The sequence below is a fragment of the Solanum pennellii genome, chromosome 6 (genome assembly GCF_001406875.1).
Source record: "Solanum pennellii chromosome 6, SPENNV200".
Taxonomy (NCBI): Eukaryota; Viridiplantae; Streptophyta; class Magnoliopsida; order Solanales; family Solanaceae; genus Solanum; species Solanum pennellii.
In genome coordinates, this window is record NC_028642.1 from 2,509,906 (window position 1) to 2,535,065 (window position 25,160).

Below are 25,160 nucleotides of genomic sequence, written 5' to 3' on the forward strand. Positions count from 1 at the left end.
CCTAGTTTGGTGAATTGAAGTTGACCTTAGGTGTAATGGGAGTTCCAGTTAATGCGCGATTTATGCTAACGTGCTCATCGTTGGTGTCCATTTCATTGGGTGAAAATAAATCGACATCTTGATGTAATACAACCGTTTTGATTAAATGCACCGTGTTCCAAATAAGGAAAGAACAACAGATTCATTATAGTATCAATTGACTAAAGTTTTATATTAAAAAAAATATGGGTTTGAAAGAGATGAGGCGTATATATTCAACAATAACAAAATCAGTATAATTTTTACTATTGAAGCAAGAAAATATTTTTTTTGCAAATAATAGTAAGAAAATAATTATTGACATAATAAGTTTATTAATTTAGCTCTATTAATTATGAAAACTTAAGATTTTCAAGAAATTCTACGTTTTTAAAACTAATTAACTGAGATTATAATAGGTAAAATTTTTTTTTCTTCTTAATTTGTCAAAATAAACAAGTAATTAGGGACAATTAAAAAAGGAAAAATAGATAAATAATTAAGGACGAAGGGAGTATTGGATAAATATTTTTAGAAAAATGTCTATCTAATATGTGACGGAGGGAGTATATATATAAATTTTTATATAGAAAATTTATAGCATAATTCTAACCGACTACCAAATTGATGCACCTTGAATTTTGTGGCTTACTAATATAATAACCAAAACTTTTGGGGGCTTTGGAAGAAAAAAAAATACTTGTCGTCTGCTTGAGTTAAAAATATGAAAAGGTACAAATTCCTTGCAGCATCCATTCTTCTCTCCCAATTATCAGAAGACTCAGAATCCCAATTTTCCATAATTTTAATACTTGTTGTTTGATTTAATCAATATGAACATCTTTTCCAAGAAACCCAATGCCAAAGGTTCGATTTTTAACTTCTAAATTTCATCAAAAGTCAATTTTTTGTTTGTTTGTTTATGTTATTGTTGCCTTAGAATACTGATTTGGGGTTATCTTGAGGTAGGGGGGGTACACTCTACCCTCCTCACCAGACCCCATTTTGTGGGATTGAGGTTTAGTTGATTGATTGTTGGAACCTCTTAAAAAAAATTGAGTTTTTATGATTCTTGGTGTTTGATCATTCATAATATTGAGCTAAAGATTTGATTTTTTTTTTATGACAGAGGCGCTTAGGGAGAGTAGAAGAGAACTGACTCATGCCACCAGAGGTAAAACTATTTTAAACTTTTGTTCCTCCTTTCCCCTGGAAACAAGATACATTGAGTTCATAGGACATCCATTGTCTCGAAATTGAACTATATGTATATGTGCAGAAGTGAATCAAAGATTTAAATTTGACGGGTTTTTGTCTTTAATATTCGTACACATAACTTATTCGACTTCTGAAATTATGGTTGGGAATATAATACTCCTTTTGTTTCAGTTAGAATACAATGATATATGCCACGTGAAAAGTTAGAATTGAAGAGTTGCCGAAAGAGACTTTTTTTTTTTTGAAAAGGACTGACTTGGAAGAAAGTAAGACAAACAGATTGAAATGGAGGGAATATTGTTGAAATTTTAGTGGTTAAACACACACAAAAGACACACATATATATATCCATGTTCTGTATCCAAATAGTTGGTTCGGGTTAACCTGTTGTTAATAAACTACATCTTCCACCATATATATATATATGTTATAGTAAATTCATATGTTGAAAGGTACACACTATCTTTAAATATTGTCTGTCTGAAGCTGCATTACCTCAATTGTTATAACTTCCGTGATTAGTTGTTCTAATTTTATTTCATTTATCATTGGCCTTTTCTTCACCTTTTCCATAATTTGATAATGTGTAGAATGATGAGAAAAAATATAAGGGGCAAGGTAGTATTTGAATTGTATTTATCATATTCGACCTTTGCATTTCATTCTCGCTGTAACTTTTTTTTTTTTGGAATACATTAGACCATTACATAGTTGTAAAAGGAAGAGACTTGCAGTTGGTTGATGCATGACCAATGTAAAAATAGTCAAAACTATGATGTGAATGCTCTAAATACGAGGAACTCATATTGTACCCTGCATAGTTTGGATTGAGACACAGTTGATATGATATTAAATTGTTAGGTCATTGGTACTAGATGATATTGTGGGGGCTTTATGAGCTATGCCAATATAGGTTTGGATAGTTGACAGAAAGTATTATTAATTCCAATCAGAAAAGAAAGTAAAGTTTTTGTAAACCTGAGGTATACAAGTGAGATAAACAGTAACTCTACAGGCTTAGGAAGTAAATAGAGTAACTCACTGGCAGAGGATTTAACAAGTTTATTGATCTCAATATCCACACATACGAAAGCCTTTGGAAGGTCTTCCAAACAAGAGTTAGTCTTTTTGAATCTTTGTTTAAATTGGCCTGATATACCTTGTATAATAAGATGCTCCAGTTTTTATTAAGTGTCTTCTGCAATAGCTACTTGTATCATAAATGACAAACGTTCTAAATATTTTTTTTGGATAACCATAGTGTCTTGGCATTGCACACACCTTGATTAATTCTACATGGCACTAGCACATGTACTACTCTATCCACCAAGGCTTGGATAGATAAGAAAGAAATCACCTAGTTGTTTGCCTCCTCTGGGAAGTGAACCTGAGACTCATGGTTTTCAACCCACTTCATTGACCACTAGGCCACACCCTTGGGTGCCACAACAGTGTTATTACGTTCAACCAAGGCCTTTCTACTTGCGCAAGGATGTAAAAGATGTTCTTGATCTTTGTTTAGGATGGATTACCGATTGCATTTAGGAAATTCATTATTGTGTCTACTAGAGATTGGGGTATACTGTAATGTCTTTAATTGTGTGTTGCTAGATTCTTGTGCAAAGTATCTTTGGGGATGAGGGGAACTAAATTGTCCACTGCCTGGATTGGCTCACACATTTTTTGTAACTATGGACAAATTTCTTTCATTACCCATTTCTTTCAAATGAATATACATATGCCATCCGTTCTACTTGGGCAACTTTATGTTAGCTTTAACATGTTGGTGAACTGGATAGAGAGCAAGTTAGGAAGATCATCACACTGATATCCACAATTTTCTTTTTGGTTTGCAAGTGCTTCTTGTAAGTAACTGTTGAGCAATTTAATTTAGTTTTAATATTGCGATGTAGGTATTGAGAAGGAAATTTCGGCTTTACAATCAGAGGTATGTCCAGATCTTGTTTCTGATGACTGTTCTTGAAAGTGCATAGTGTGTGTTCATGAGATACACTTTTTTTTGCGATTTTAGAGCTAGTAAACTTTTCATATATATCACACTTACTTTACTTATGGTTCTTCACATGATATCACATCATTAAGAGATATTTTTATTTCTTTCTTTCATGGAACAGGAAAAAAAACTTGTTGCTGAAATAAAAAGGACTGCTAAAACTGGAAATGAGGTGGGTCTCGAGCATCATCCCTGGAGACTTAATTAGCAATTGTAATTTATCGTGTTGCTGCTTAAGTAACAGCTGAATACTCAGATGGTACCATATCATTTGGAACTCATGTGTCATCTGCTTTTCTCTCTGCATTTTCAGACAGCAACAAAAGTTCTAGCACGTCAGTTAATCAGGCTTAGACAGCAAATAGCCAACTTGCAAGGTAGTCGGGCTCAAATGAGAGGTATAGCGACTCACACACAGGTACTCCTCCAAGTTCATGTTACATGCTTACTGATTTCAGTTCCTCATTCCTCTTTTACGGATGCATTTGAAAAGCTTAATGCCCATTGCAGGCAATATCTGCCCAATCTTCGGTTGCTGCAGGCATGAAAGGAGCCACTAAGGCTATGACTGCTATGAATAAGGTTTGATGTCCAAAGATCATGATATCTAATTTAATATTTCCATTTGTTTGTTTGAGAGATCTGCATACACTCTATCCTTCCTAAACCCACTTTTGGGACTGCACTGGGTTTGTTGTTGTATGAGAGAATGAAACATAAAAAAAAATCTCTGTTGTTTTTATTCTTAAAAACAGAATGAAATATTAACTCATCTTCATACGCACGTGGCTATAATTCAAGGAAATGGGGAGACCGACGAGGTTGTCTCGCATCATATTGGAGCATGGTGGATGAAATGGAAGCTCGGACCTAGCGTTTTATGGAATAAAAATGTGTCACTGAGACTTAAAGGTAGGTTCTATAGAGCGGTTGTTAGCCCAGCCTTGTTGTACGTGGTTGAGTGTTGTCCTATCAAGAACTCTCACATTCAGATGGTGAAGGTAGAATAAATGAGGATGCTTTTGATGAATGTTTAGGCATACTAGGAGGGACAAGGTTTGGAATAAATATACGGGATAAGGTGGGATGGCCTCCATGCAGGATACAATGCGAGAAGCGAGTCAGAGATGGTTTAGGCTTGTGAAGAGAAGCACAACGCCCCAATGAGGAGGTGCGAGAGGTTGACAATGATAGGTCTAAGGAGAGGTAGGCCGAGGAAGAATTGGGGAGAGGTGATTCGACACGACAAGACACATTTGAGCTAACGAGGACATGACCCTAGAAAGGAGAGCATGGAGGTCAAAGATTAGGGTATATGGTTAGTATGTAGTCGAGCGATCTCTCCCTTTCCAATGGTAGAGCATGGGTCAAGCCTGGAGCACCTATCTACTCCCTTGCCAGTATTGTCACTATTTTTTTTAGCAAGGTAAAGTTGTATTCCTCAGCAATGTCAAAAAAATTACAGTGCAAGTAATCGTAATTACGGATAGCCTAAGAAGTCTACTAGCTGTTCTACCTCATCTATACCCTCTTCTTTACACCAAAGATATAAAGTATTAATGTAGTTTTGTTTTACTTTCTGCATTGGATTAGTAATATTCTCAAAACATCAATTGTTTCTTTAATTACAGTGCAAGTAATTGTAATTACGGATAGCCTAAGAAGTCTACTAGCTGTTCTACCTCATCTATACCCTCTTCTTTACACCAAAGATATAAAGTATTAATGTAGTTTTCTTTTACTTTCTGCATTGGATTAGTAATATTCTCAAAACATCTATTGTTTCTTTCCTTCCAGACTGACCACCATATGCAAGAAGGAACTAGGCTCCACCATTTTTTCTGATTTTTACTCCCACCTCTTCTCATCCAGCAGGTTAGAAGATCTGCCGTATGCTCAGGCATCACCCATGGTTTTTGGATGAGATTAAGAAACATATACCACACCTGAGAAGTCACTCTACAATGGAGGAACAAATGGTTATTTATTTCCTCCTTTTCCTTGCAAAGAAGCACCTTGAGACAATCTCAAAACCTCTCGTTTTCAGTTTCTCCTAAGTGAGACATGCTCTTCTACATACCTTCCATGTGAAACGCTTAATCTTGGTAGGGATATTAGATTTCCATATTTGTTTCCAAGGTCCAGGGATGTTCCTAGGTTGTGAGATCAGATTTCTTCTGTATAATCTTCCGACTGAAAATTCTCCATCCCTATCGTGTCTCCATTTGATTGTATCAGGGCTGGTATTTAAACCAGAGAAATCATACAACCTTTGCAGTAGGCTGGCCACACTCTCAATCTCCCAGTCATTTAGAAGCCTCCTAAAGATGATATTCCATCCTTGGTTAGTCCAGATCTCAGCAATGGATGCTTCAGGACTGTCACAGAAGGAAAAGTAAATCTGGAAAATCCTCCATGAGGGAGTTCTGGCTGATCCATTTGTCTTTCCAGAATAGAATTTGAGTCCCTTCACCCTCCTTATAACCTATGCTCCCGGACAATCTAGGCCACAAATTTCTGATAGTTCTCCAAACTGAGACCCCATAAGTGTTAGTCACAGTGTTGGCTGTCCATTGCTCAGTCTGTTCGTATTTGCTGATGATAACATCCTTCCAAAGAGCATGATCCTCTTTACCAAACCTCCACAACCATTTTGATAAAAGACATATGTTTTGCAGCCCCAAGTTCTTAACACCCAGCCCACCAGCTTTCTTACTTAGTTGTACAGTTTGCCATTTGACCAGGTGAATACCTTTTCCTTCCTTGTTACCCAACCAGAGGAACTTCCTCAATTTATCCAATCTCTCCTCCACTTTCGCAGGTAGGGGTAAAAGGGACATAACATAAGTTGGTAGGGCATCCAGGACTGCATTGGTCAATGTAATTCTTCCTACGAAGGAAAGATATTGGGTCTTCCAGGTGGCTAATTTTTTCTCTCTTTTTTTTTGATTGTTAAAGTTGTATTCTTCAGCATTAAGGGTATGCTGGCTACCTCCAAAAAATTACAAGCTAAAACCATAATTACATTGATCCTAAGAAATCTACCAACTGTTCTGCTACTTCTATACCCTCTTCTTTACACCAAAAAAGAAACATATTAATGCAATTTTCTTTAACTTTCTACGTAGTGTTAGTAATATCTCATGACACCTAAGATTTCTTTCTCTCCAAATTGCCCACCAGACACAAGCTGGTACTATAGACCACCATCTTTTTTGTGTCTTGTTCCCCCCCTCTTCTTCCAGCAGCTCAAAAGATCAGCAGTATGTTCTGGCATCACCCAAGGCTCTTGAGAAATGATGTATACCATGCGCCACATCTGAATAGTAACCCTGCAGTGTAGGAATAAGTGTTTCTTCCTTCTCATGACAAAAGAAAATCTGGAGACAATCTGGAAGCCTCTTTTTCTGAGTTTCTCCTGAGTGAGACATGCCCTTCTGGTGACCAACCAGGTGAAGCATTTCACCTTGGTTGGGGTGTTGCCCTCCCATATTTGTTTCCATGGACCATGAATTCCCCCAGAGTGAGTCATGTCCTCTCTCCTATACAATCTACGTACAGAGAACTTGCCATCAGAGTCATGTTTCCATCTTATACCATCTGCTTCTGTAATAAGGCCCGTGAATTCACCCAATTTGAGTAGCAGTTCAGCAATTCTATCCACTTCCCAATCATTTAGATTTCTCCTGAAGGTGAGGTTCCATCCCTGAGGAGATCAAATCTCAGAAATTTTAGCCTCAGGATTGGTGCAAAACGAGAAGAGATCGGGGAAAACCGTGTTAGACACTCTTATCCAATCCACTTGTCCTTCCAAAAAAAAAAACTTTTTTACCCTCTCCCACCTTGACCACCAAATTCTTCTTTCGACTATCCCATAAATTTCTGATTGATCTCCAAACTGATACCCTATACGTGCTATCTATTACGTTAGACATCCACTCCTCGGTTTTGCCCATACTTGTTGAGAATTGCTCTTCTCCATAATGCCTGATCTTCAACCACAAATCTCCAAAGCCATTTAGAAAGTAGACTTTTGTTCTGGACCCTCAGATTTTTTATGCCAAGACCCCTGTCTTGTTGCTTTGTTGTAAGGCTGTCTGCCATTTAACTAAGTGTATTTTTTTCCTTCTTTGTTCCCCGACCATAGGAAATCACGCCTCAATTTATCCAACCTCTCTTCTACCTTTGCTGGTAAAGGGAAAAGAGACATAACATATGTAGGCAACGCATCTAGGACCGAATTGATCAGAGTGACTCGTCCTCCCAGAGATAGATAGTTTGCCTTCCAGTTAGCCAACCTCTTCTCTGTCTTCTCAATGATTCCATCCCAAATCACCAGCTCCTTATGATTATTCCCCAAAGACATTCCCAGGTAAGTAGTTGGTAAGTGCTCTATCTTGCATTGCAAGATGCTTGCCAACATCTGAATATTTGCCACTTCCTTGACTTGGAAGATGCTGCTTTTTCCCCCGTTCACAGCTAGTCTGAAGACGACCTCAAAAATCACTAAAAACAACTCTAATGTAACTAACTTGTTCAGCCTTTGCATCGCAAAATATTAGTATGTCGTCTGCATATAAAAGGTGACTTATCTGCAAATTGACCCCTGACTGATTACCAATGTTGAAACCCTTTATCTAGTCCTTCTGATTGGCCACTCTAATCATACTGTTAAGACCCTCCATAGCTAAAATAAAAAGGAAAGGGGAGAGAGGGTCTCCTTGTCGTAAACCTCTATCAGAAGGAAAAAAACCAGCAGGTTCTCCATTAACAAGTATGGAGAACCTAACAGTTTTGATGCAAAATCCTATCCATTTAAGCCATTTGTCTCCAAACCCCATCTGCCTCAGTATATTAAGTAGAAACTCCCATTTGACATGAGCATATGCCTTTTCTACATCAAGCTTGCACATGATTCGTGGGATTTCTCCTTTAATCCTTGAGTCTACACACTCACTTGCTATTAACGCGACATCCATAATTTGTCTTCCTTGAATGAAGGCCATTTGGTGATTATTCACTAATTTGCTTATCACTTTGTTTAATCTCTCTGCCAACAGCTTGCCAAAAACCTTGTACACTCCACTAATGAGACTGATGGGTCTGAAATCCCTAAGTTCCAAAGCTCCTGTCTTTTTTGGGATTAGAGCCAAATAGGTGGCATTGAGACTCTTCTCTATTTCATGTCTTTCATGAAATTGTCTCACTGCATTCATGAAGTGAAGTCTGTCTTCAGTATCTCCAAGAAGTTTTGGAAAAAACTCATCGGAAAGCCATCTGATCCGGGGGCCTTATCACTAGCACATGCTTTTATGCAATTAAAATTTTTCTCTTCCTCAAATTGCCTCTGCAGCCATACATTTTCCTCTTGTGTAATGCTTTCCGCTCCCTGTACTTTAAATTCTGGCCTCCATTGTTCTGTTTCTCTGTAAAGATTTTGATAGTAATTGATTATAGTTCCTTTAATTTCTTCTTAATCTGTTACTGTAACCCCTTCAACCATCAGCTTGTCAATGGTGTTGAATCTTTTATGAGCTGTAGCCGTCCGGTGAAAATACTTGGTATTTTTGTTTCCGTGTTTGAGCCAGTTTATTCTAGACCTCTGCCTCCAAGCTATTTCCTCGTTTTTTGTAACATCTTCAAACTCCATTGAGAGGTGTACTTTCTGAAGTAATTCATCCTCTGATAGTAATCTCGACTCTTGAGTCTTTTCTAAAATTGACAACTGATTTAAGATTTCCTCTTTTCTCTGATTCCAATTGTTCCTATTCTCCCGTTTTCGTTCTTTTAGCTTCCCCTTTAGCATCCTCAACTTGGTGGCTAGGACATCAGAGCCGGTACCCGTGATATTAAAAGATGCCCACCAATCTTTAACTTTGTCTGCGAAACCCTCCACCCTTAACCACCATTGTTCAAACTTGAAGTAAGACTTCTTCAAATTTAAATCTCCGCAATCGAGCAAAATTGGATTGTGATCAGAACCTATTTTGGGAAGCATGCTCTGTTTTATCCGTGTGAAGGTCTCATCCCACTGGGGAGAGAATAAAAACCTATCAATTCTGGAAGCAGACATGTGATTGTCCCTCCTTTTCCAGGTAAAAGACCCCCCAAATAAAGGAGGGTCGATGAACTCCATCTCATTAATCCAATCAGAGAATTCAGTCATTGGTGAAGTAATTCTTATGCCCTTCTGATCTTTCATTTGGGTACTTGTAGCATTAAAATCTCCACACGCTACCCAAGTCCCATTACACAGTTCTTTGATGTTGATGAATTCTTGCCAAAGTTCTCTTCTAGTTATTGGATCACACGAGGCATACACAGCTGAAAGGAACCATGTGAATGCCTGATTAATGCCTTCAAACTTGCAGGTCACCATTTGGTTTGCAGCTATTACCAACTCTCCTCTCCACACCCGTTTATCCCACATCACTACGATGCCACCACTTCTGCCTATAGCATCCAAATGAAATTCCCCCATCCATCTATTTTGCCATAATTGTTTGAAAACATTCACCTCTGATCCTCCCAATTTTGTTTCAACCAGAACATAAATATCAGCCCCCAAATGTTGGAATAATCTCCTAACTGTCCCCCTTTTTTCTTCTCCATTTACCCCCCTTACATTCCAAGAAAGGATTTTGACTTTCATTGGAAATTTGTGTTTGTTATTCTCCCCTTGTTTCTTGATTCCCCTTCTTTAAACTTAACATGAAATTCCAAATTTCTTATCTCCTTAGGGATTGTGTTCTTTGCTTTGATTGGTGTTGTCTCCACCTTCTGCCTCAAATCCCCCCTCTTTTGATCAATTCTCAGAAATAGATCAAAAGCCGCCTTATCACATCCTTCAAAAGCAACCCCAAAAAGTTGATCGAGTTTGAGTTTGAGTACATTAGAATGTACCCAAAGAGAAGCTTTGTCTTTGATTTCTTGTTGTGAGAGACTATCATTAATTTGAAGAGGAAGAGGGTCTTCAAATACTGTAGTTTGCTCATTAGAACAGTTGCCCTGATGAAGATTTATCTTATCAGTTTCTGTTGAAATAATTTCTGCCCCTTCAGTGTCAAAAATAACCATAGGCATGTTGTTTTCTTCATCCCCCAACACTACCGACCTAAGGCAGATTGCTGCATCATCCTTGTAAATCCCTCCTCATCAATTCCTTGATGAGCTCTGGTGTGAATACAAAGTTATCTGTTTAAAAAAAAAGCAATAAATAAGAGTAGTTAAATCTCTGCATCTCCAAGTTTTGAAGGATTTTCCTTTGATTTCTGAAGCTTCATTAAATCTTCTGCATATCCATTGTAGAGCTACTCTACTCAACTCCATTCTTCTCACATACCGTCCAACACTCTCCACCCATTCAAACCTAGAATCTGAAGCTAGCTTAGTATCAGTTAAGTCAAAGACTTGCCCCTTAATTTGAAAAAGACTCTGTTATCCATCTCCGTCCAGAAATTAGAAGAAAAGAAAAGAAAGTGTTTTAAACTAAAGCGGAGCGGGAGGTGAGAGCCCTTGTGGCCTGGATCGAACCAAGAAAAAGGAAAAGATCTGATTTTTGTCAACTCACGCGCCGGCGTGTGTTGCGCGTGACGTCGGGGTCTGACAAGAAGTGGTAGCGCGTGCAGGTGCGTGGGAGACTTTCTGGTGATGGGTCTTTTTGGGCTTGAGTCGCGGGTGTCTGTTAGAGGCTTTGGTGGAAGGAGATTGTCAGAAAAGGAAGAGGGAGGGAGGATTCCGGTGATCAGAAGGATTGCCGGAGGGGATAAAGGTTGGGAGTTGATTTAAAAATTACATTGGATTCCGGGCCTGGGAGAATTTTTTTTTTAATTGGTAGAACTGTTAAACATATCTCGAAGCATTTCGACATAATTTTTTTTTTCCACTACTCCATCCCATATCTCTAACTCTTTGTGGGTGTTACCCAGTGGCATCCCCAGGTATGCAGTTGGCAGATTTTCTACTTTGCAACTCAAAATATTTGCCAGGCATTGAATATTAGATACATCTTTAACTTGGAACATACTACTCTTCCTCCAATTCACAGAAAGCCCCCTGATGAAACATACCTGCTCTTCCTTGGCCTCACAAAAAGATCATAGTATCATCTGCATAGAGGATGACAAATCTGTACATCTACTCCAGCTTGGTTGCCCACCTTGAAACCTTTTAGCCAGTTCTTTTGAGTGGCTACCCTCACCATACTATTTAGTCCTTCCATAGCTAAAATGAAAAGGAAAGGAGAAAGAGGATCACCTTGTCTCAGTCCTCAGTCCTCTTTCTGAGGGAAAAAAACCAATAGGTTCTCCATTCACCAAAATAGAGAACCGAACAGTTTTAATACAAAATTCTATCCACTTCAACCATTTTTCTCCAAACCCCATTTGTTTCAAAATATTGAGAAGAAACTTGCAATCCACATGATCATAAGCCTTCTCAATATCAAGCTTACACATGATCCCTAGGGTTTCACCTTTGATCCTTGAATCAACACATTCACTTGCTATTAGGGCTGCATCTAGAATTTGTCTCCCCTGGATGAAGGCTGTTTGATGCCTGTTGACTAGCTTGCTAATTACCACCTTCATTCTCTCTACCAGGAGCTTGGCAAACACTTTGTAAACTCCTCCAATGGGACTTATTGGCCAGTATTATCACACTATTGTGCTAGCATTATCTTATTCTCCAATTTTATTTTATTACTGTTGTTGTTTCTTGTTCTTTGGTTTTCTTTACTATTTGATGTCAGAACTTCTTTGTCTTTATTATTTCATCGTAACTTTTTTATGCTTTCACTTCTTTGAAAAATTATCTTTCTTGAGCCAATGGTGCATCAGAAACAACCTCTCTACCCACAAAGGTAGGTGTAAGCTTTGCGTATACCCCACCCTCCCCAGACACCATTTGTGGGATTACACTAGGTATGTTGTTGTTGTGTTCATCTTCATATACATGGAGATGGATCTCATGATGAGAGGGTTCCTGCACTCTTCAGTGAGATTACACTAGGTATGTTGTTGTTGGTGGGACGCTACTTCGTGTTCTCTTGAACCCTCTTAGGTCTTTGTGGATAAATTAAAGATGTGGGTTATATTGGGACTAGCAATTTGATCCTTTCGTGTTTCTCGACTCCTCTTCTCTTTGTTCCTTTTTCTTGTTACCTCCATTATTTTGTTTATTTTCATATTACTCATTAAAACATGGCATTTGTGTTGTATGTGAAGTCACCATCATTCCTTCTAAATTTTAACTATTATTAGTTGACTCAATGCAGCAAATGGACCCTGCAAAGCAAGCGAAGGTGATGCAAGATTTCCAGAAGCAATCAGCTCAATTGGATATGACGGTAAGACTGATTGCACATTATTACTGATTTTAAAATAAAATCATAGCTCCTTCATGTCCACTCAGATTATTAGAAGTCAACTCATTAATATGGTGTTCGTATATGTAGACTGAAATGATGTCAGATGCCATAGATGATGCTATAGATGATGACGAAGCAGAAGAGGAAACTGAAGATTTGACAAATCAGGTATGCTTTTAAAATCCCCATTTTGTAATGACTGAAAATAGTTAGTGGACATGCACCAAGCAATGTGTATTTACTTTATGCTATCTTTGTAGTTGATTTAATTGAAAATATCCATTAAGTACTGATTGCTGTCATTATGGGTGTCTGCATGATCATTGTCTTCTTTATAGAATGCATTATTCTGGATTCTTTTATGGAAAATGGCAAAAAATGCCCCTAACATTTCTGATATGTCTTATATATGTCATTCGCTAATCTATCAGCTCATAAAAGCCCCCAACGTTATATTGATCACAAATATACTCCTGAAATAAAAAAGGTCCAAATATGTCCCTCGCTCTAAAGGTGGAAACTGCGATGGGATATATTTTGGACCTTTTTAATTGTTTAGAGGTTCAGTAGAGTGTATTTAGGATCTCAGATTCAAATGGTGATGGAGTTTTGCACCGTATATTGCATATGTGTTTTCATTGAAAATGGGATGACGATTGAATGTGGAATATTCTTGCTTGAAATCAAACAATTATTGAAGTGCATTAAATTATGTATATACTAAATTTCTATACACATTCACTGTTACCGAAGAAAAAAGTTGTATACACATGGTCCCACCTACTTAACAGATTCTTGCACATTAACTCAGTCTTATTTTTGCAGGTCCTTGATGAAATTGGAATTGATGTTGCCTCACAGGTTAGTTTTTCATTATTGGTTCAGATTGGAACTAGCAGTATTCTCACTTAAAAGAAGGAAATGAGTTGGAATCCGACAATTACCGTGTAAAATTGAATATCCTGTGTTTTAATATGGACAGTTGTCAGCGGCTCCCAAGGGAAAAATTGCTGGAAAAAGGACTGAGGAATCAAGCAGGTTCGTCTTCATTTTCTTTTGATATGGTTTTTTTTCTTACTTTATTTCCCTTTTCCTTCACTCACATGCTTGTTTGAGAGATAAACCTATGGAGCCAATAGTAAATAAATAAATAAACAAGTAAGTGCACCCAAGGTTTTGGCCTACTGGTCAATCATGTGGTTTGAATACCTTTAAGTCTCAAGTTCAAATCCCGACAGAGACAAAAACACTAGGTAATCTCTTCCCATCTGTTCTAGCTTTGGTGGACAGAGTGACATGATACATGTTAGTGGAGGGAGGTGACAGGAATCTCGTGGAATTAGTCGAGGTGCATGCAATCTGACACGGATACCACAGTTCCAAAAAAAATGTTTTGGCTAAGAGGGCTTTGGTTTAACAATAAAGGTAGTGTAACAAAGAAGAATGTGTGATAGGCACACAACATGAGTTCAAATTCTGTTGGTGAATTAAGTTTGGTATTTTAATGGAGAAGGATAGTGGGAAGAGGCTCGAATATCCACCAAGTTTAAAGCTAGAAACAACATATTTCTCAGTTATTTGAAACAGGAAGAACCTACCGGGCTAGGTTTCACTAACATGCGTCCTTCGCTAGAAATTGCGAGCCAGGTTAAAGCCGTGCTAGTCTTCACTCAACTATCTTGGTGTTGGAGCCGTTGATCTGAGCTATCAGTTTCATTTCACCAAGCTCAACAAATTGACTGTAATCTTTAACAAGCTCTTGGCTGTTCAAACTTACCAATTTGGTGAAACAATTAAAACCACAAAAATTGTAGCCAACTTTGTCTGAGCTACTTTAAAAAATTGAGAAGGAGAGTTAAGAGACTAAAAACGGAATACATAATAGGAACTATTATAACTAGGCAATAATGGTAAATGATGATCTAAATTTGACTCAAGTACTACTGTATCCTCGAGCAAAAATACTAGTTATCTTGAGTGCACTGCTCGTTAATAGATAAAGTATGTTGCGGTTCGGTTTTCTATTTTTCTTTTCTTCCTGTAAATAATTGTATCATATTAGTATGAAGTTATCATATTAGTATGAAGTGCCTTTTTCATGCTCTTTGATCTCAGTAACTCGCTCATGTACATTTTGTTGTTGTGCTTTCGTGCTGGCAGTTCGGGGATCGATGAACTGGAGAAGAGATTGGCTGCACTTAGAAATCCTTGATCTCAGTATCTTGGACTAGTCCTTATGGAGTTTTACCACACACAAAACATGATTCCTGTAAGTTTTATGTACATAATTTTGTTCCAAGAACGATGTAATGCATCAATCCTTGATCTTCTTTGAGTGATAAATGGTTGTCCAAAAGGTACAAACAATGTATTTGTTGTTTGATAAAGTCCATCTTGGCGTGAGTTTCTTTCATCTCGTCATTAAGTTTTTTACTCTCATGTGCTAGTGTGTGTGGATTTTGTTTAATAATTGTTGTTTGCAGAGCAACCTATGCAAACCTAGATTATTTCACTGGGTACCTTCTACACCCCACCAATATAACGTATGTTGTTTAGGGGGTTACAAGCAATTCCCTTCAGGATCCAACAGTGCCTTAGTATACTGCAGTTTTTTCTTATGCTACTTTAGGAGTCCTTATATTTATAGAACTTGAGAGTTGACTTATAAGAATAGTCATGCTCTTTCACGAACAGATGTGCATCTGTTCAATTTAAGACCTCCAAATATTACAAACTAATACAACAGAAATTTTAAACACATCTCTGCTATGATCATTCAATTCATTAACAGGAGAAGTTACCTTATCCACTACAACCTTACCAGCACGCCAAGGCTCCCCATATCTAAAAATAAAACTTGGCCTTTCCCTCCATAATAACCAGCTTTGGGGTGTGAGATAACCAGTTAAGCCCAAGGTTGTTATGTACTCTTCTTTGTATGTTCTATCTCTTCTATCGTGCGCTAAATATCTTCCTCATTTCATTCAGCTCTCTTAGATTCTTTGAGGTGAGTATTATTGATCGGAGAAATGCATACACATCATTCAATACACACAACATTTATTGTATATCATCAAAATTCATAATATTACATTTTCCCAACTGAAGAAAAGCTTATAAAACTAAAAATCAAATCCAACAATCATAAGCTGCAACATAGGAAGAACCGAATCCATTACTCCAACATCTTTTTATTCTTGGCACCTGAAAATCTGAAAAAATAAGAGAGTCACACAACTATAAATTTTTAGCCTTTGTTATATATCACACTTCCAACTGATTACTAGCAATTTATATCAAGCGTTAATAAGTATTTGTTGATAACAAAAACCATATATTAGTTTGTTAGAATTAACTAAAAAAGATAAGTTTTAGAGCTTAGCTTGAATACCTGAAGTTCTGAAATCAAATCTTTCTGTATTGGTAACTTGTCTAGAAGCGATTATTTCTTCTTCTGTAATTTCTTTGACCTCGCTGCTTCTTTCTCCTTTGCACGATAATTTTGTGTTCCAGTTCTTCAATGATTCTTGCAAGCCATCTTAGATTTCCAGTCGAGATCAAGATATATATTATGGATATGCCAATACACAGTCCACTGCCATAGCCCATCAGAGCTGCTTTCCAAAAATCATTGAAAAATTCAGAATTGCTTTCTTGATCTTCTAGCTCAGACACTGTATAGTTTTTCTCTGACACAGGATCTTTGCCACAACCTTTTGAAACTGGATATCCACGTAATCCATCATTACCTTCATATGAATTGCTCTCAAAGGTACGGAATTGAGGTCCTTGAGGGATGCATCCTTGGAGATAATTGTGGGAGAGATTTAAGAATTCAAGAAACGTAAGAGAAGCAAGTTGTTGTGGTATCTCTCCCGAAAGTTGGTTAAACGAAAGGTCCAGTGATTCCACTATAGATAAACTTCCAAGAGATGATGGTATATAGCCTTGCAATGCATTATGAGATACATTAAGTACACGAATCGCAATGAGATCTCCCAGGACAGAAGGAATATGTCCTTCAAATTTGTTGCTTGAAAGATCGATAACTGTATACAAAGACAAAATTCTCACAATTTCAAGCTCCAATCCCTTTGTCACAACTACCACCGAGTCATCGTAATATCTTTCATAACTTGGTTCCTCCATTGTTTTATCAACTGTCCTCATCCCTTTCAAATGTTCAAATAGACTCGTTGGTAAGTCTTGCGAGAATGCATTGCGAGAAAGATCTATGATTCGAAGATCAGGAAACATGATTTCAGCCCCTGATGATCTTATAGGTCCATGCAATTTATTCGATGTCAACCTTAAAACTCTCAGCTCTGGCAAAGTTCCCAACCACATGGGAAATGTGTCGTTGAGTTGATTGTCTCCTAAATCAAGAACTTGCAGCTTTTTGCAATTGTCCAAAGACCGAGGGATTTCATCCTCTAGTTCATTGCCATGCAAGTTGAGACTTATCAGTGAACATCCAATGCTAAAATTTGTTGGAAGAGTCCCAGAAAGTTTGTTATTCTGCATATCAAAAACCTGGAGGCTACTAATATTGCCAAAACATTGTGGTATTGCTCCCTCTAGATTGTTTCTGCCAAAATCAAGTATTTGTAGTGATGTTAAATTGGAAATAGATGAAGGGAGCTCTCCTCTGAAACTATTAGATGACATCGACAAAACGTGAAGGTCACTGATATTACCCAAACATTGCGGAACTTTTCCCTTCAAATTGTTTCTCGGCATATACAACACTTCCAGTGATGTCAAATTGCACACATATGAAGGAATTTCCCCAATGAGATTGTTATCATTGAGAAACAGATCTTGCAGATTTCTCATATTGCCAAATGAAGCAGGAATAAGTCCATTAAGAGAGTTATTACCCAAATATAGATAAGTAAGAGAACTCAAGTAACCTATTTCTTCAGGAATAGAGCCAGAAAGCTGATTATTGTAAAGATACAACCTAGACAAGTTGTTCAGATTCCCCAATGAAGCAGGAATAGAGCCATTAAGAGCATTCTCACTCAAATCTAGGTAAGTAAGAGATCTTAGGTAACCTATTTCTTCAGGAATAGAGCCAGAAAGCTGATTATTGTAAAGATACAAAATAGACAAGTTGTTCAGATTCCCCAATGAAGCAGGAATAGAGCCAGAAAGGTAATTATTATTAAGAAGCAAAAAAGACAAGTTGCTCATATTGCCAAATGAAGCAGGAATAAATCCATTAAGAGAGTTATTACCCAAATATAGATATGTAAGAGAACTCAAGTAACCTATTTCTTCAGGAATTGAGCCAGAAAGCTGATTATTGTAAAGATACAACCTAGACAAGTTGTTCAGATTCTCCAACGAAGCAGGAATAAATCCATTAAGAGAGTTATTACTCAAATATAGATAAGTAAGAGAACTCAAGTAACCTATTTCTTCAGGAATAGAGCCAGAAAGCTGATTATTGTAAAGATACAACCTAGACAAGTTGTTCAGATTCCCCAATGAAGCAGGAATAGAGCCATTAAGAGCATTCTCACTCAAATCTAGGTAAGTAAGAGATCTTAGGTAACCTATTTCTTCAGGAATAGAGCCAGAAAGCTGATTATTGTAAAGATACAAAATAGACAAGTTGTTCAGATTCCCCAATGAAGCAGGAATAGAGCCAGAAAGGTAATTATTATTAAGAAGCAAAAAAGACAAGTTGCTCATATTGCCAAATGAAGCAGGAATAAATCCATTAAGAGAGTTATTACCCAAATATAGATATGTAAGAGAACTCAAGTAACCTATTTCTTCAGGAATTGAGCCAGAAAGCTGATTATTGTAAAGATACAACCTAGACAAGTTGTTCAGATTCTCCAACGAAGCAGGAATAAATCCATTAAGAGAGTTATTACTCAAATATAGATAAGTAAGAGAACTCAAGTAACCTATTTCTTCAGGAATAGAGCCAGAAAGCTGATTATTGTAAAGATACAACCTAGACAAGTTGTTCAGATTCCCCAATGAAGCAGGAATAGAGCCATTAAGAGCATTCTCACTCAAATCTAGGACATTAAGAGATCTTAGGTAACCTATTTCTTCATGAATAGAGCCAGAAAGCTGATTATTGTGAAGATACAAACTAGACAAGTTGTTCAGATTCCCCAACGAAGCAGGAATGGAACCACTAAGAAAGTTGATACCCAAAGATAGCTTAGTAAGAGACCTTAGGTAACCTATTTCTTTAGGAATAAAGCCATCTAAATGATTGTTAAATATGCGGATGATCTGAAGCTTGGCTAGTGAACCGATTTGTGGTGGAATTGTTCCTGAAATCTGATTGGTGTTCAAGTCAAGATAGACAAGATTTGTGAGATTACCAATCTCAGGTGGAATGGTGCCAGAGATATTGTTGTTGCTAAGATTAAGATTCTCGAGAAAAGGGAGAGATGAAAACGGAAAAGCATACAAATTACCAATGACACTGTAATTTGTAATATTCAATGTGTTTACCCTACCATTAAAGCATACAACTCCATACCAGTCCTCGCATGCATTAGAATTTGGCGTCCATGAAGCCAATAAGGAATTATTCTGGTTCTTCAAAGTTCCTTCCCATTTCAAGAGGGCAATTGCTTCCTCAGTGGAAGCAAATGCAACTGTAAAGAGGTAGATAAGAGTGAAAAACTGAAGTGAAGAGAATGCTTTGCTAGTAACCATCATCATAGTTTGAGTTTATTGTTTCCGATTCAATAGGATATTGTACGTAACTTATACTAATTAAAGATCAACAGGACACGCGTTTTTTCCAAATTTGCTAATTTGGTTGCTATCAGGGAAGAAAATGTTGTCATTCTCAAGTAAACTTTTGGATTGTTTTGTGTTAGAGGTCTAATTTTGCCAAGGACTGAGTCAAAGTTGCCAAAATAGTTTTGTTATCACACAATGATCATGACCACTCTTAGTGTATAAATACATTTGGTTCAAAATTCTCATCTCTACAGTAGTGGACCATATCTAACAATTCTCAGTTTTAGACGTTACGATGATTCGTAATGTCTTCTCTCACATGTTTTGTTTTTGTCTTTGAGAAAATGTTAGTCATTTTTCAATCTTTCTTTGTCATGTTGAGAAGGGTATTTTTTTTTTATGGGACCTACTTGATATTTGATGTCTTATGATGTGGAACTTTTGAAAAATGAATATTCAAATAAATGAAGAGCAAAGAATATCAAGAGATAATGGTCAGAATTAAATTTGAATATCACTTTTTTTTTGCAAGTTTTATATTCAAATAATAAGTTATTTATTTTCCCTACTTGAACTATCGTCAACTCAATAAAGTCGTGTTTTAAAGGGTATTTTATTTTTATGACACCTCCATTTCAAATTTTTCATGCTCAAATATTTTGATAAAATTAAATTGCAATAACTCTAAAATCGATTTTCCAAATAAAAGAATTTCTTCACGGAGATTATTTCTTTATATGATGAAGTATCTTGTGGAATTTGTCGGAATAGGTAATGACCTTCAAGAAAATTGGATATTAATAGTTTTTTTTAATTGGAGATAGATTAAGATATCTCAACCTCTCAAGATGGTTTCTGGATATCAAAAACTCCAATTCTTTCACTTCACTCACGATCACTCCGAAGATGGCTTGTGAATAAATTATCGTGAATTATAATACTTTTTCTATAGTTTCAACATATATAAATTTTATTTTAAATTTTTTTAAAGATTTCATGCCTGAATTTATGGCGAAAATTAAACTATTTGGCTCTTCAAAATTCAGACTATGCATTATAAACTAAGATAGAGGGAGTAATCTTGAGTCCGGAGCCTAAAAGTTATAAAATATTAACAAAAATTTCAAAACGGTACATAAAATTTTATATTAACCAAAACGGCAAAATCGCTGGAACAACAACGATTTCCTCCACCGGAAAAAGCAAAATCGCTGCTACTGCAGCGATTTTGCAAAATGTAACTTTTTTTTTAAAAAAATCAAATCGCTACCTAGGCAGCGATTTTATTTTTTTTTAGAAAATCGCTGCCTTTTCTTTAAAATTTTTATTACAATGGAAATCGCTGCCTAGGTAGCGATTTTCCAAAAAAAGAATTTTAAAAAGAAAATCGTAGGAAAAACAAATTTTATTGATTTCAAATATTTTTTTGAAATTCAAATATATAGCTTATAAGAAAATATTTATTTTTTAAAAAAAAGTTACATTTTGCAAAATCGTTGCAGTAGTAGCGATTTTGCTTTTTCCGGTGGAGGAAATCGCTGTTGTTTCAGCGATTTTGCCGTTTTGGTTAATATAAAAATTGATATACCATTTTAAAATTTTTGTTAATATTTTATACCCTTTAGACTCCGAACTCGAGTAATCTTTATATGATTGTTTCGCAAATATCTCTAGTCTCAAAAAGATAGGAAATGTGTTTTCTTCAAATTTGCAAATTTGGTTGCTATTGAAGAAAATGTTGTCATTCTCAAGTCAATTTTTTAGTTATTTCAGTCAGGGACTTAGTCAAAGTGGACAAAATAGGGGTAAAATTTACTCGCACCGGATGTTTACACCAAGTCAATATATGCATGACATGTGTTTAAAGTTTAATTCATTTTATTTCATCAAATCACGTAATAATGGATATTGCATTGACTTTGTGTAAAAACTCGGTATGGGCAAGTTTTTTCTCCAAAATAGTTACTCCTTCCGTTTCATTTTATGTGGCACTTTTCGTATTTCGAGATTCATACAAGTTTATTTTTTACCGTAAATTTTTCATAGATCCTTTTAACATTTTGAATTATCAATTATTGTGAATTTTAGTTTCATACGCAACTGTCGAGTTAAAAATAAATTGTTTGGCTCTCAAAAAATGAAAAATGACAGATAAAATGAAACGAAGAGGTATTAGACATCGATCATGACCTCCTTTGAACATATGATACAAACATGTTTGGTTTTCAATTTTTATCTCAAGTGGGTTCAGATTCATATCAATAAAAATCTAGGCTACATTATCTCTAATTCATGTAGTAAATGTTTGATTTTTCAAACAATCACTCAACTATTCAAAAAGTCACATTTCTTTGTTTTATAACAGAAAAATTACTGAATTATTGTCATTTCATGTAAAAAGTCACTTAACCAATTCAAATTATATTTTTGATAGATAATGATGGTGTGGAATTATTTTCAAGCTCTTTTAAAAAATGAAAAACCAACAATTCTCTGTCAGCCAAGGACTTAGTCAATGTTGCCAAAATATTTTTGTTATGAGACATCTATCATGATCACTTCTAATGTATGATACAAACATGTCTGATTATCAATTCTTATCTCTAAAGTAGTGAATCATATCCAATAATTTTCAGTTTTAGATCAATAAAACTCTTGGCTAAATTATCTCTAATTCATGTACTAGTAGATATCAAGAGTTGTTTTTTCACAATATCACTCAAGTATTCGAAAAGACACTTTTCTTTGTTTTGTTACATAAAAATTACTTAATTATTGTCATTTCGCGTATAACTCACTTAATCAATTCAACTTATATTTTCGTTAGATAATGATGGTGTGGAATTATTTCCAAACTCTTTCAAAAATTGAAAAGCCAACAATTCTCCATCAGCTAATGACTTGGTCAAAGTGGCCAAAATAGTTTTGTTATGAACACATTCATACAAACATATCTGATTCTCAATTTTCATCTTTAAAGTATTGATTATATCAATCAATTTTACATCTTAAAGCCAATATATTTCAAGGTTACATTATCTTTAATTTGACTATCGAGAATTTATATAACATATGTCAAGTATTTGACTTGTCATATTACCATCAACTATTCCAAAAGTCATTTTTTCCGTTCTTTGTTTTGTGACAGAAAAGTCATTCAATTATTATTATTTTTCTGTATAAAGTCATTCAATCAATTTAAATGATATGTTCAATTAATATTAATGTCTAAAAATGTGAAACTTTATTCAAGCAAAAGTTTTGGAAAAAAAAAAGGACCAAATCAATTTTAAGAATTTAGCAAATTAATATCTTAACACTAGATTCAAATTATTGATGATAATTCATGTCATAATTCATAAAGTGTTTTCTCCAAATACTGTGAATTTGGCTGCCGTTTTTCTCTTTTTAATTCATACTTTTTTTGTCTGTATTTTATTAGAAAAAATAAATCATTTTTAAGTTAAATTTGGGTGGTTGTTATTGTTGGTCTTTTTATTAATTTTATCTATGTGTTACACATTTACATCCATTTTCCCCCAGTAAATATGACTATTATATAGATATGTGTGATTCTCAATTCTCATTTCTACAGTAGTGGATTATATTCAATAAATTTCAATCTTAAAGTTACGATGATTTGTTATGTCTTTATTGCAAATTTAGGTTGTTTTGTTTTTTTCTTGAAAATGTTGTCATTTTTCAATTTGTCTTTGCCGTGTTGAGAAGGGTGTTTTATTTTTATGGGACCTGCTAGATATACATATTTATTTCTGATATATGGAACTTTTGAAAAATGAAGAGGAAAGAAAATTAAGATATAATTGTGAAAAATATATTTGTTACATTTGAATAATAAGTAATTTATTTTCCCTACTTGAACTATCGTCGTCTCAATTTAAAACACAAATTATTAACAAACAACTAAGACTTATGGGTCTGAAGCTGTGAACGTAATCTTATAGTAAGAGGCCTATATGTCGATGAAATGTGTAAAAAAATTAGGTGATTTTTCAATCTGCCTAATAAAATTATATAGTAAACGATATTTTATTTATATGAGATCTCGGAGAGATTAAAATTTCTCATGCTCAAATATTTTGAATTAAATTTCAATGACTCTAAAACCATTTTACAAATATATAAAACAATGAATTAAATTAGATTAAGATGTCTCCACTGGGTTAGTGAATATTAAAAACTCTAGTTTTTTACTTAAACGCGACCATTTAGAAGATGGTTTACGGAATAATAGTAATGACTTATAGTACTTTTTATGTAATTTTAAAATATATAAATTTTACTTTAAGAACTTAAAGATTTCGTGCCTGAATTTACTATAAAAAAAATAAATGATTTGCTCTTGAATCTTCAAACTATACCTTATAAATTGAGACAGAGGGAGTATGCTTCATAAATATTTTCGCAAAGAATAATTAAACACATTTCTCTAGTAAACAACATAAATCGAAGATCAAAAGGAAACGAGTTTTCTTCAAATTTGCAAATTTGTCTGGTTCTCAATTCTTATCTCTAAAGTAGTTGATTATATCCAATAATTTTCCGTTTTAGATCAATAAAATTCTAGGCTATATTATTTTTAATTCATGTAGTAGACGTCAAGAGTTGATTTTTCACATCATCATTCAATTATTCAGAAAGTCAATTTTCTTAGTAATAGAAAATTACTTAATTATTGTCATTTCACGTTAAAGTCACTTAATCAATTTAAGTTATATTTTCGTTAGATAATGATGATGTAGAATTATTTTCAAGCTCTTTTAAAAAATGAAAAGCCAACAATTCTACGTCAGCCAAGGACTTGGTCAAAGTGGCCAAAATAGTTTTGTTATTAACACATTGATGATACAAACATGTATGGTTCTCAATTTTCATCTTTAAAGTAGTGAATTATATCCAACAATTTTGCGTTTTAAAGATAATAAATTTCTAGAATATATTATCTTTAATAGTAGCTTTCCAAAATTGACTTTTCATATTATCACTCAACTATTTAAAAAGTCATTTTGTTATTCTTTGTTTTATATCAGAAAAATCACTTAATTATTTTTATTTTCACGTGTAAAGTCGTTCAACTAATTTAAATGATATATTCGATTGATATTGATGTTTGATGATGTGAAACTTTTTGAAACAAATTTGAAAAGAAAAAGATAAGAAAAGCCAAATCCATTTTGATAATTTAGCAAATAAATATCTTAAACACTAGGTTTCTTATTATTGATGATAATTCATGTCATAATTTGCAAAGTGTATTTTTATTCAAGCTTTGTTTGTCTGTATTTTATTGGAAAAAATATCATCATTCTTAAGTTAAATTTGAGTTATTTTGTTTTTGTCTTTTTATTCATTTTTTCATGTGTTACACGTCTACTTTGCATCCCTAATGTACGTGCTCTTATATAGATTAGATTCGTAATCGATCACAAATAAAAATTTTGAGTTCATTACTCAGATCATTTAACTTTAAAATTATCTAGCAAAATATGTTTTTTTTTGTTGGTAATATAAATATCGCTTAGGGTGTGTTTGGTATGGTAGAAAATGTTTTCCATGGAAAATGTTTTCCTAGAAAATGTTTTCCTGGAAAACAAGTAGATTTTGGACTTATTTCTCATGTTTGGTTGGTAACTAGAAAAATATTTTTCGGAAATAATTTTTAGTATTTAATTTATGAATGAAAAATGTTTTTGAGAAACATCTTTTATTTTTACTAGAGTAAAAAATAATTAATGAAATTGAAATTATTTTTTAAAAACAAAATTATTATTTTTTGGGGGTGGTGGTGGTGGTGGTGGG

The 25,160-nt window shown here is 34.9% G+C and overlaps 2 protein-coding genes across 3 annotated transcripts; one reads left to right on the plus strand and one right to left on the minus strand.

The window, feature by feature from the left end:
- The first annotated feature begins 765 nt into the window (after positions 1 to 765).
- On the plus strand, positions 766 to 15,050 carry LOC107022056 (vacuolar protein sorting-associated protein 2 homolog 3). The gene is made up of 11 exons (XM_015222778.2): positions 766 to 885; positions 1,148 to 1,192; positions 3,150 to 3,184; positions 3,372 to 3,422; positions 3,564 to 3,668; positions 3,761 to 3,832; positions 12,525 to 12,596; positions 12,705 to 12,785; positions 13,443 to 13,478; positions 13,600 to 13,655; positions 14,778 to 15,050. The coding sequence occupies exons 1-11, from the start codon at positions 852 to 854 to the stop codon at positions 14,827 to 14,829; spliced, it is 639 nt and encodes a 212-aa protein (XP_015078264.1). The 5' UTR covers positions 766 to 851; the 3' UTR covers positions 14,830 to 15,050.
- Positions 15,051 to 15,653: 603 nt separating this feature from the next.
- LOC107022015 (receptor-like protein Cf-9 homolog) lies at positions 15,654 to 19,465 on the minus strand. Of its 2 annotated transcripts, none has more exons than XM_027917783.1 (2): positions 16,001 to 19,465; positions 15,654 to 15,829 (listed from the first exon to the last, which is right to left on the minus strand). In XM_027917783.1, the coding sequence occupies exon 1, from the start codon at positions 19,314 to 19,316 to the stop codon at positions 16,050 to 16,052; it is 3,267 nt and encodes a 1,088-aa protein (XP_027773584.1). In that variant the 5' UTR covers positions 19,317 to 19,465; the 3' UTR covers positions 15,654 to 15,829; positions 16,001 to 16,049. The 2 variants fall into 2 exon arrangements, with proteins under 2 accessions (XP_027773584.1, XP_015078204.1); XM_015222718.2 differs by having other exon boundaries at positions 16,009 to 19,464.
- Between the last annotated feature and the right edge of the window lie 5,695 nt (positions 19,466 to 25,160).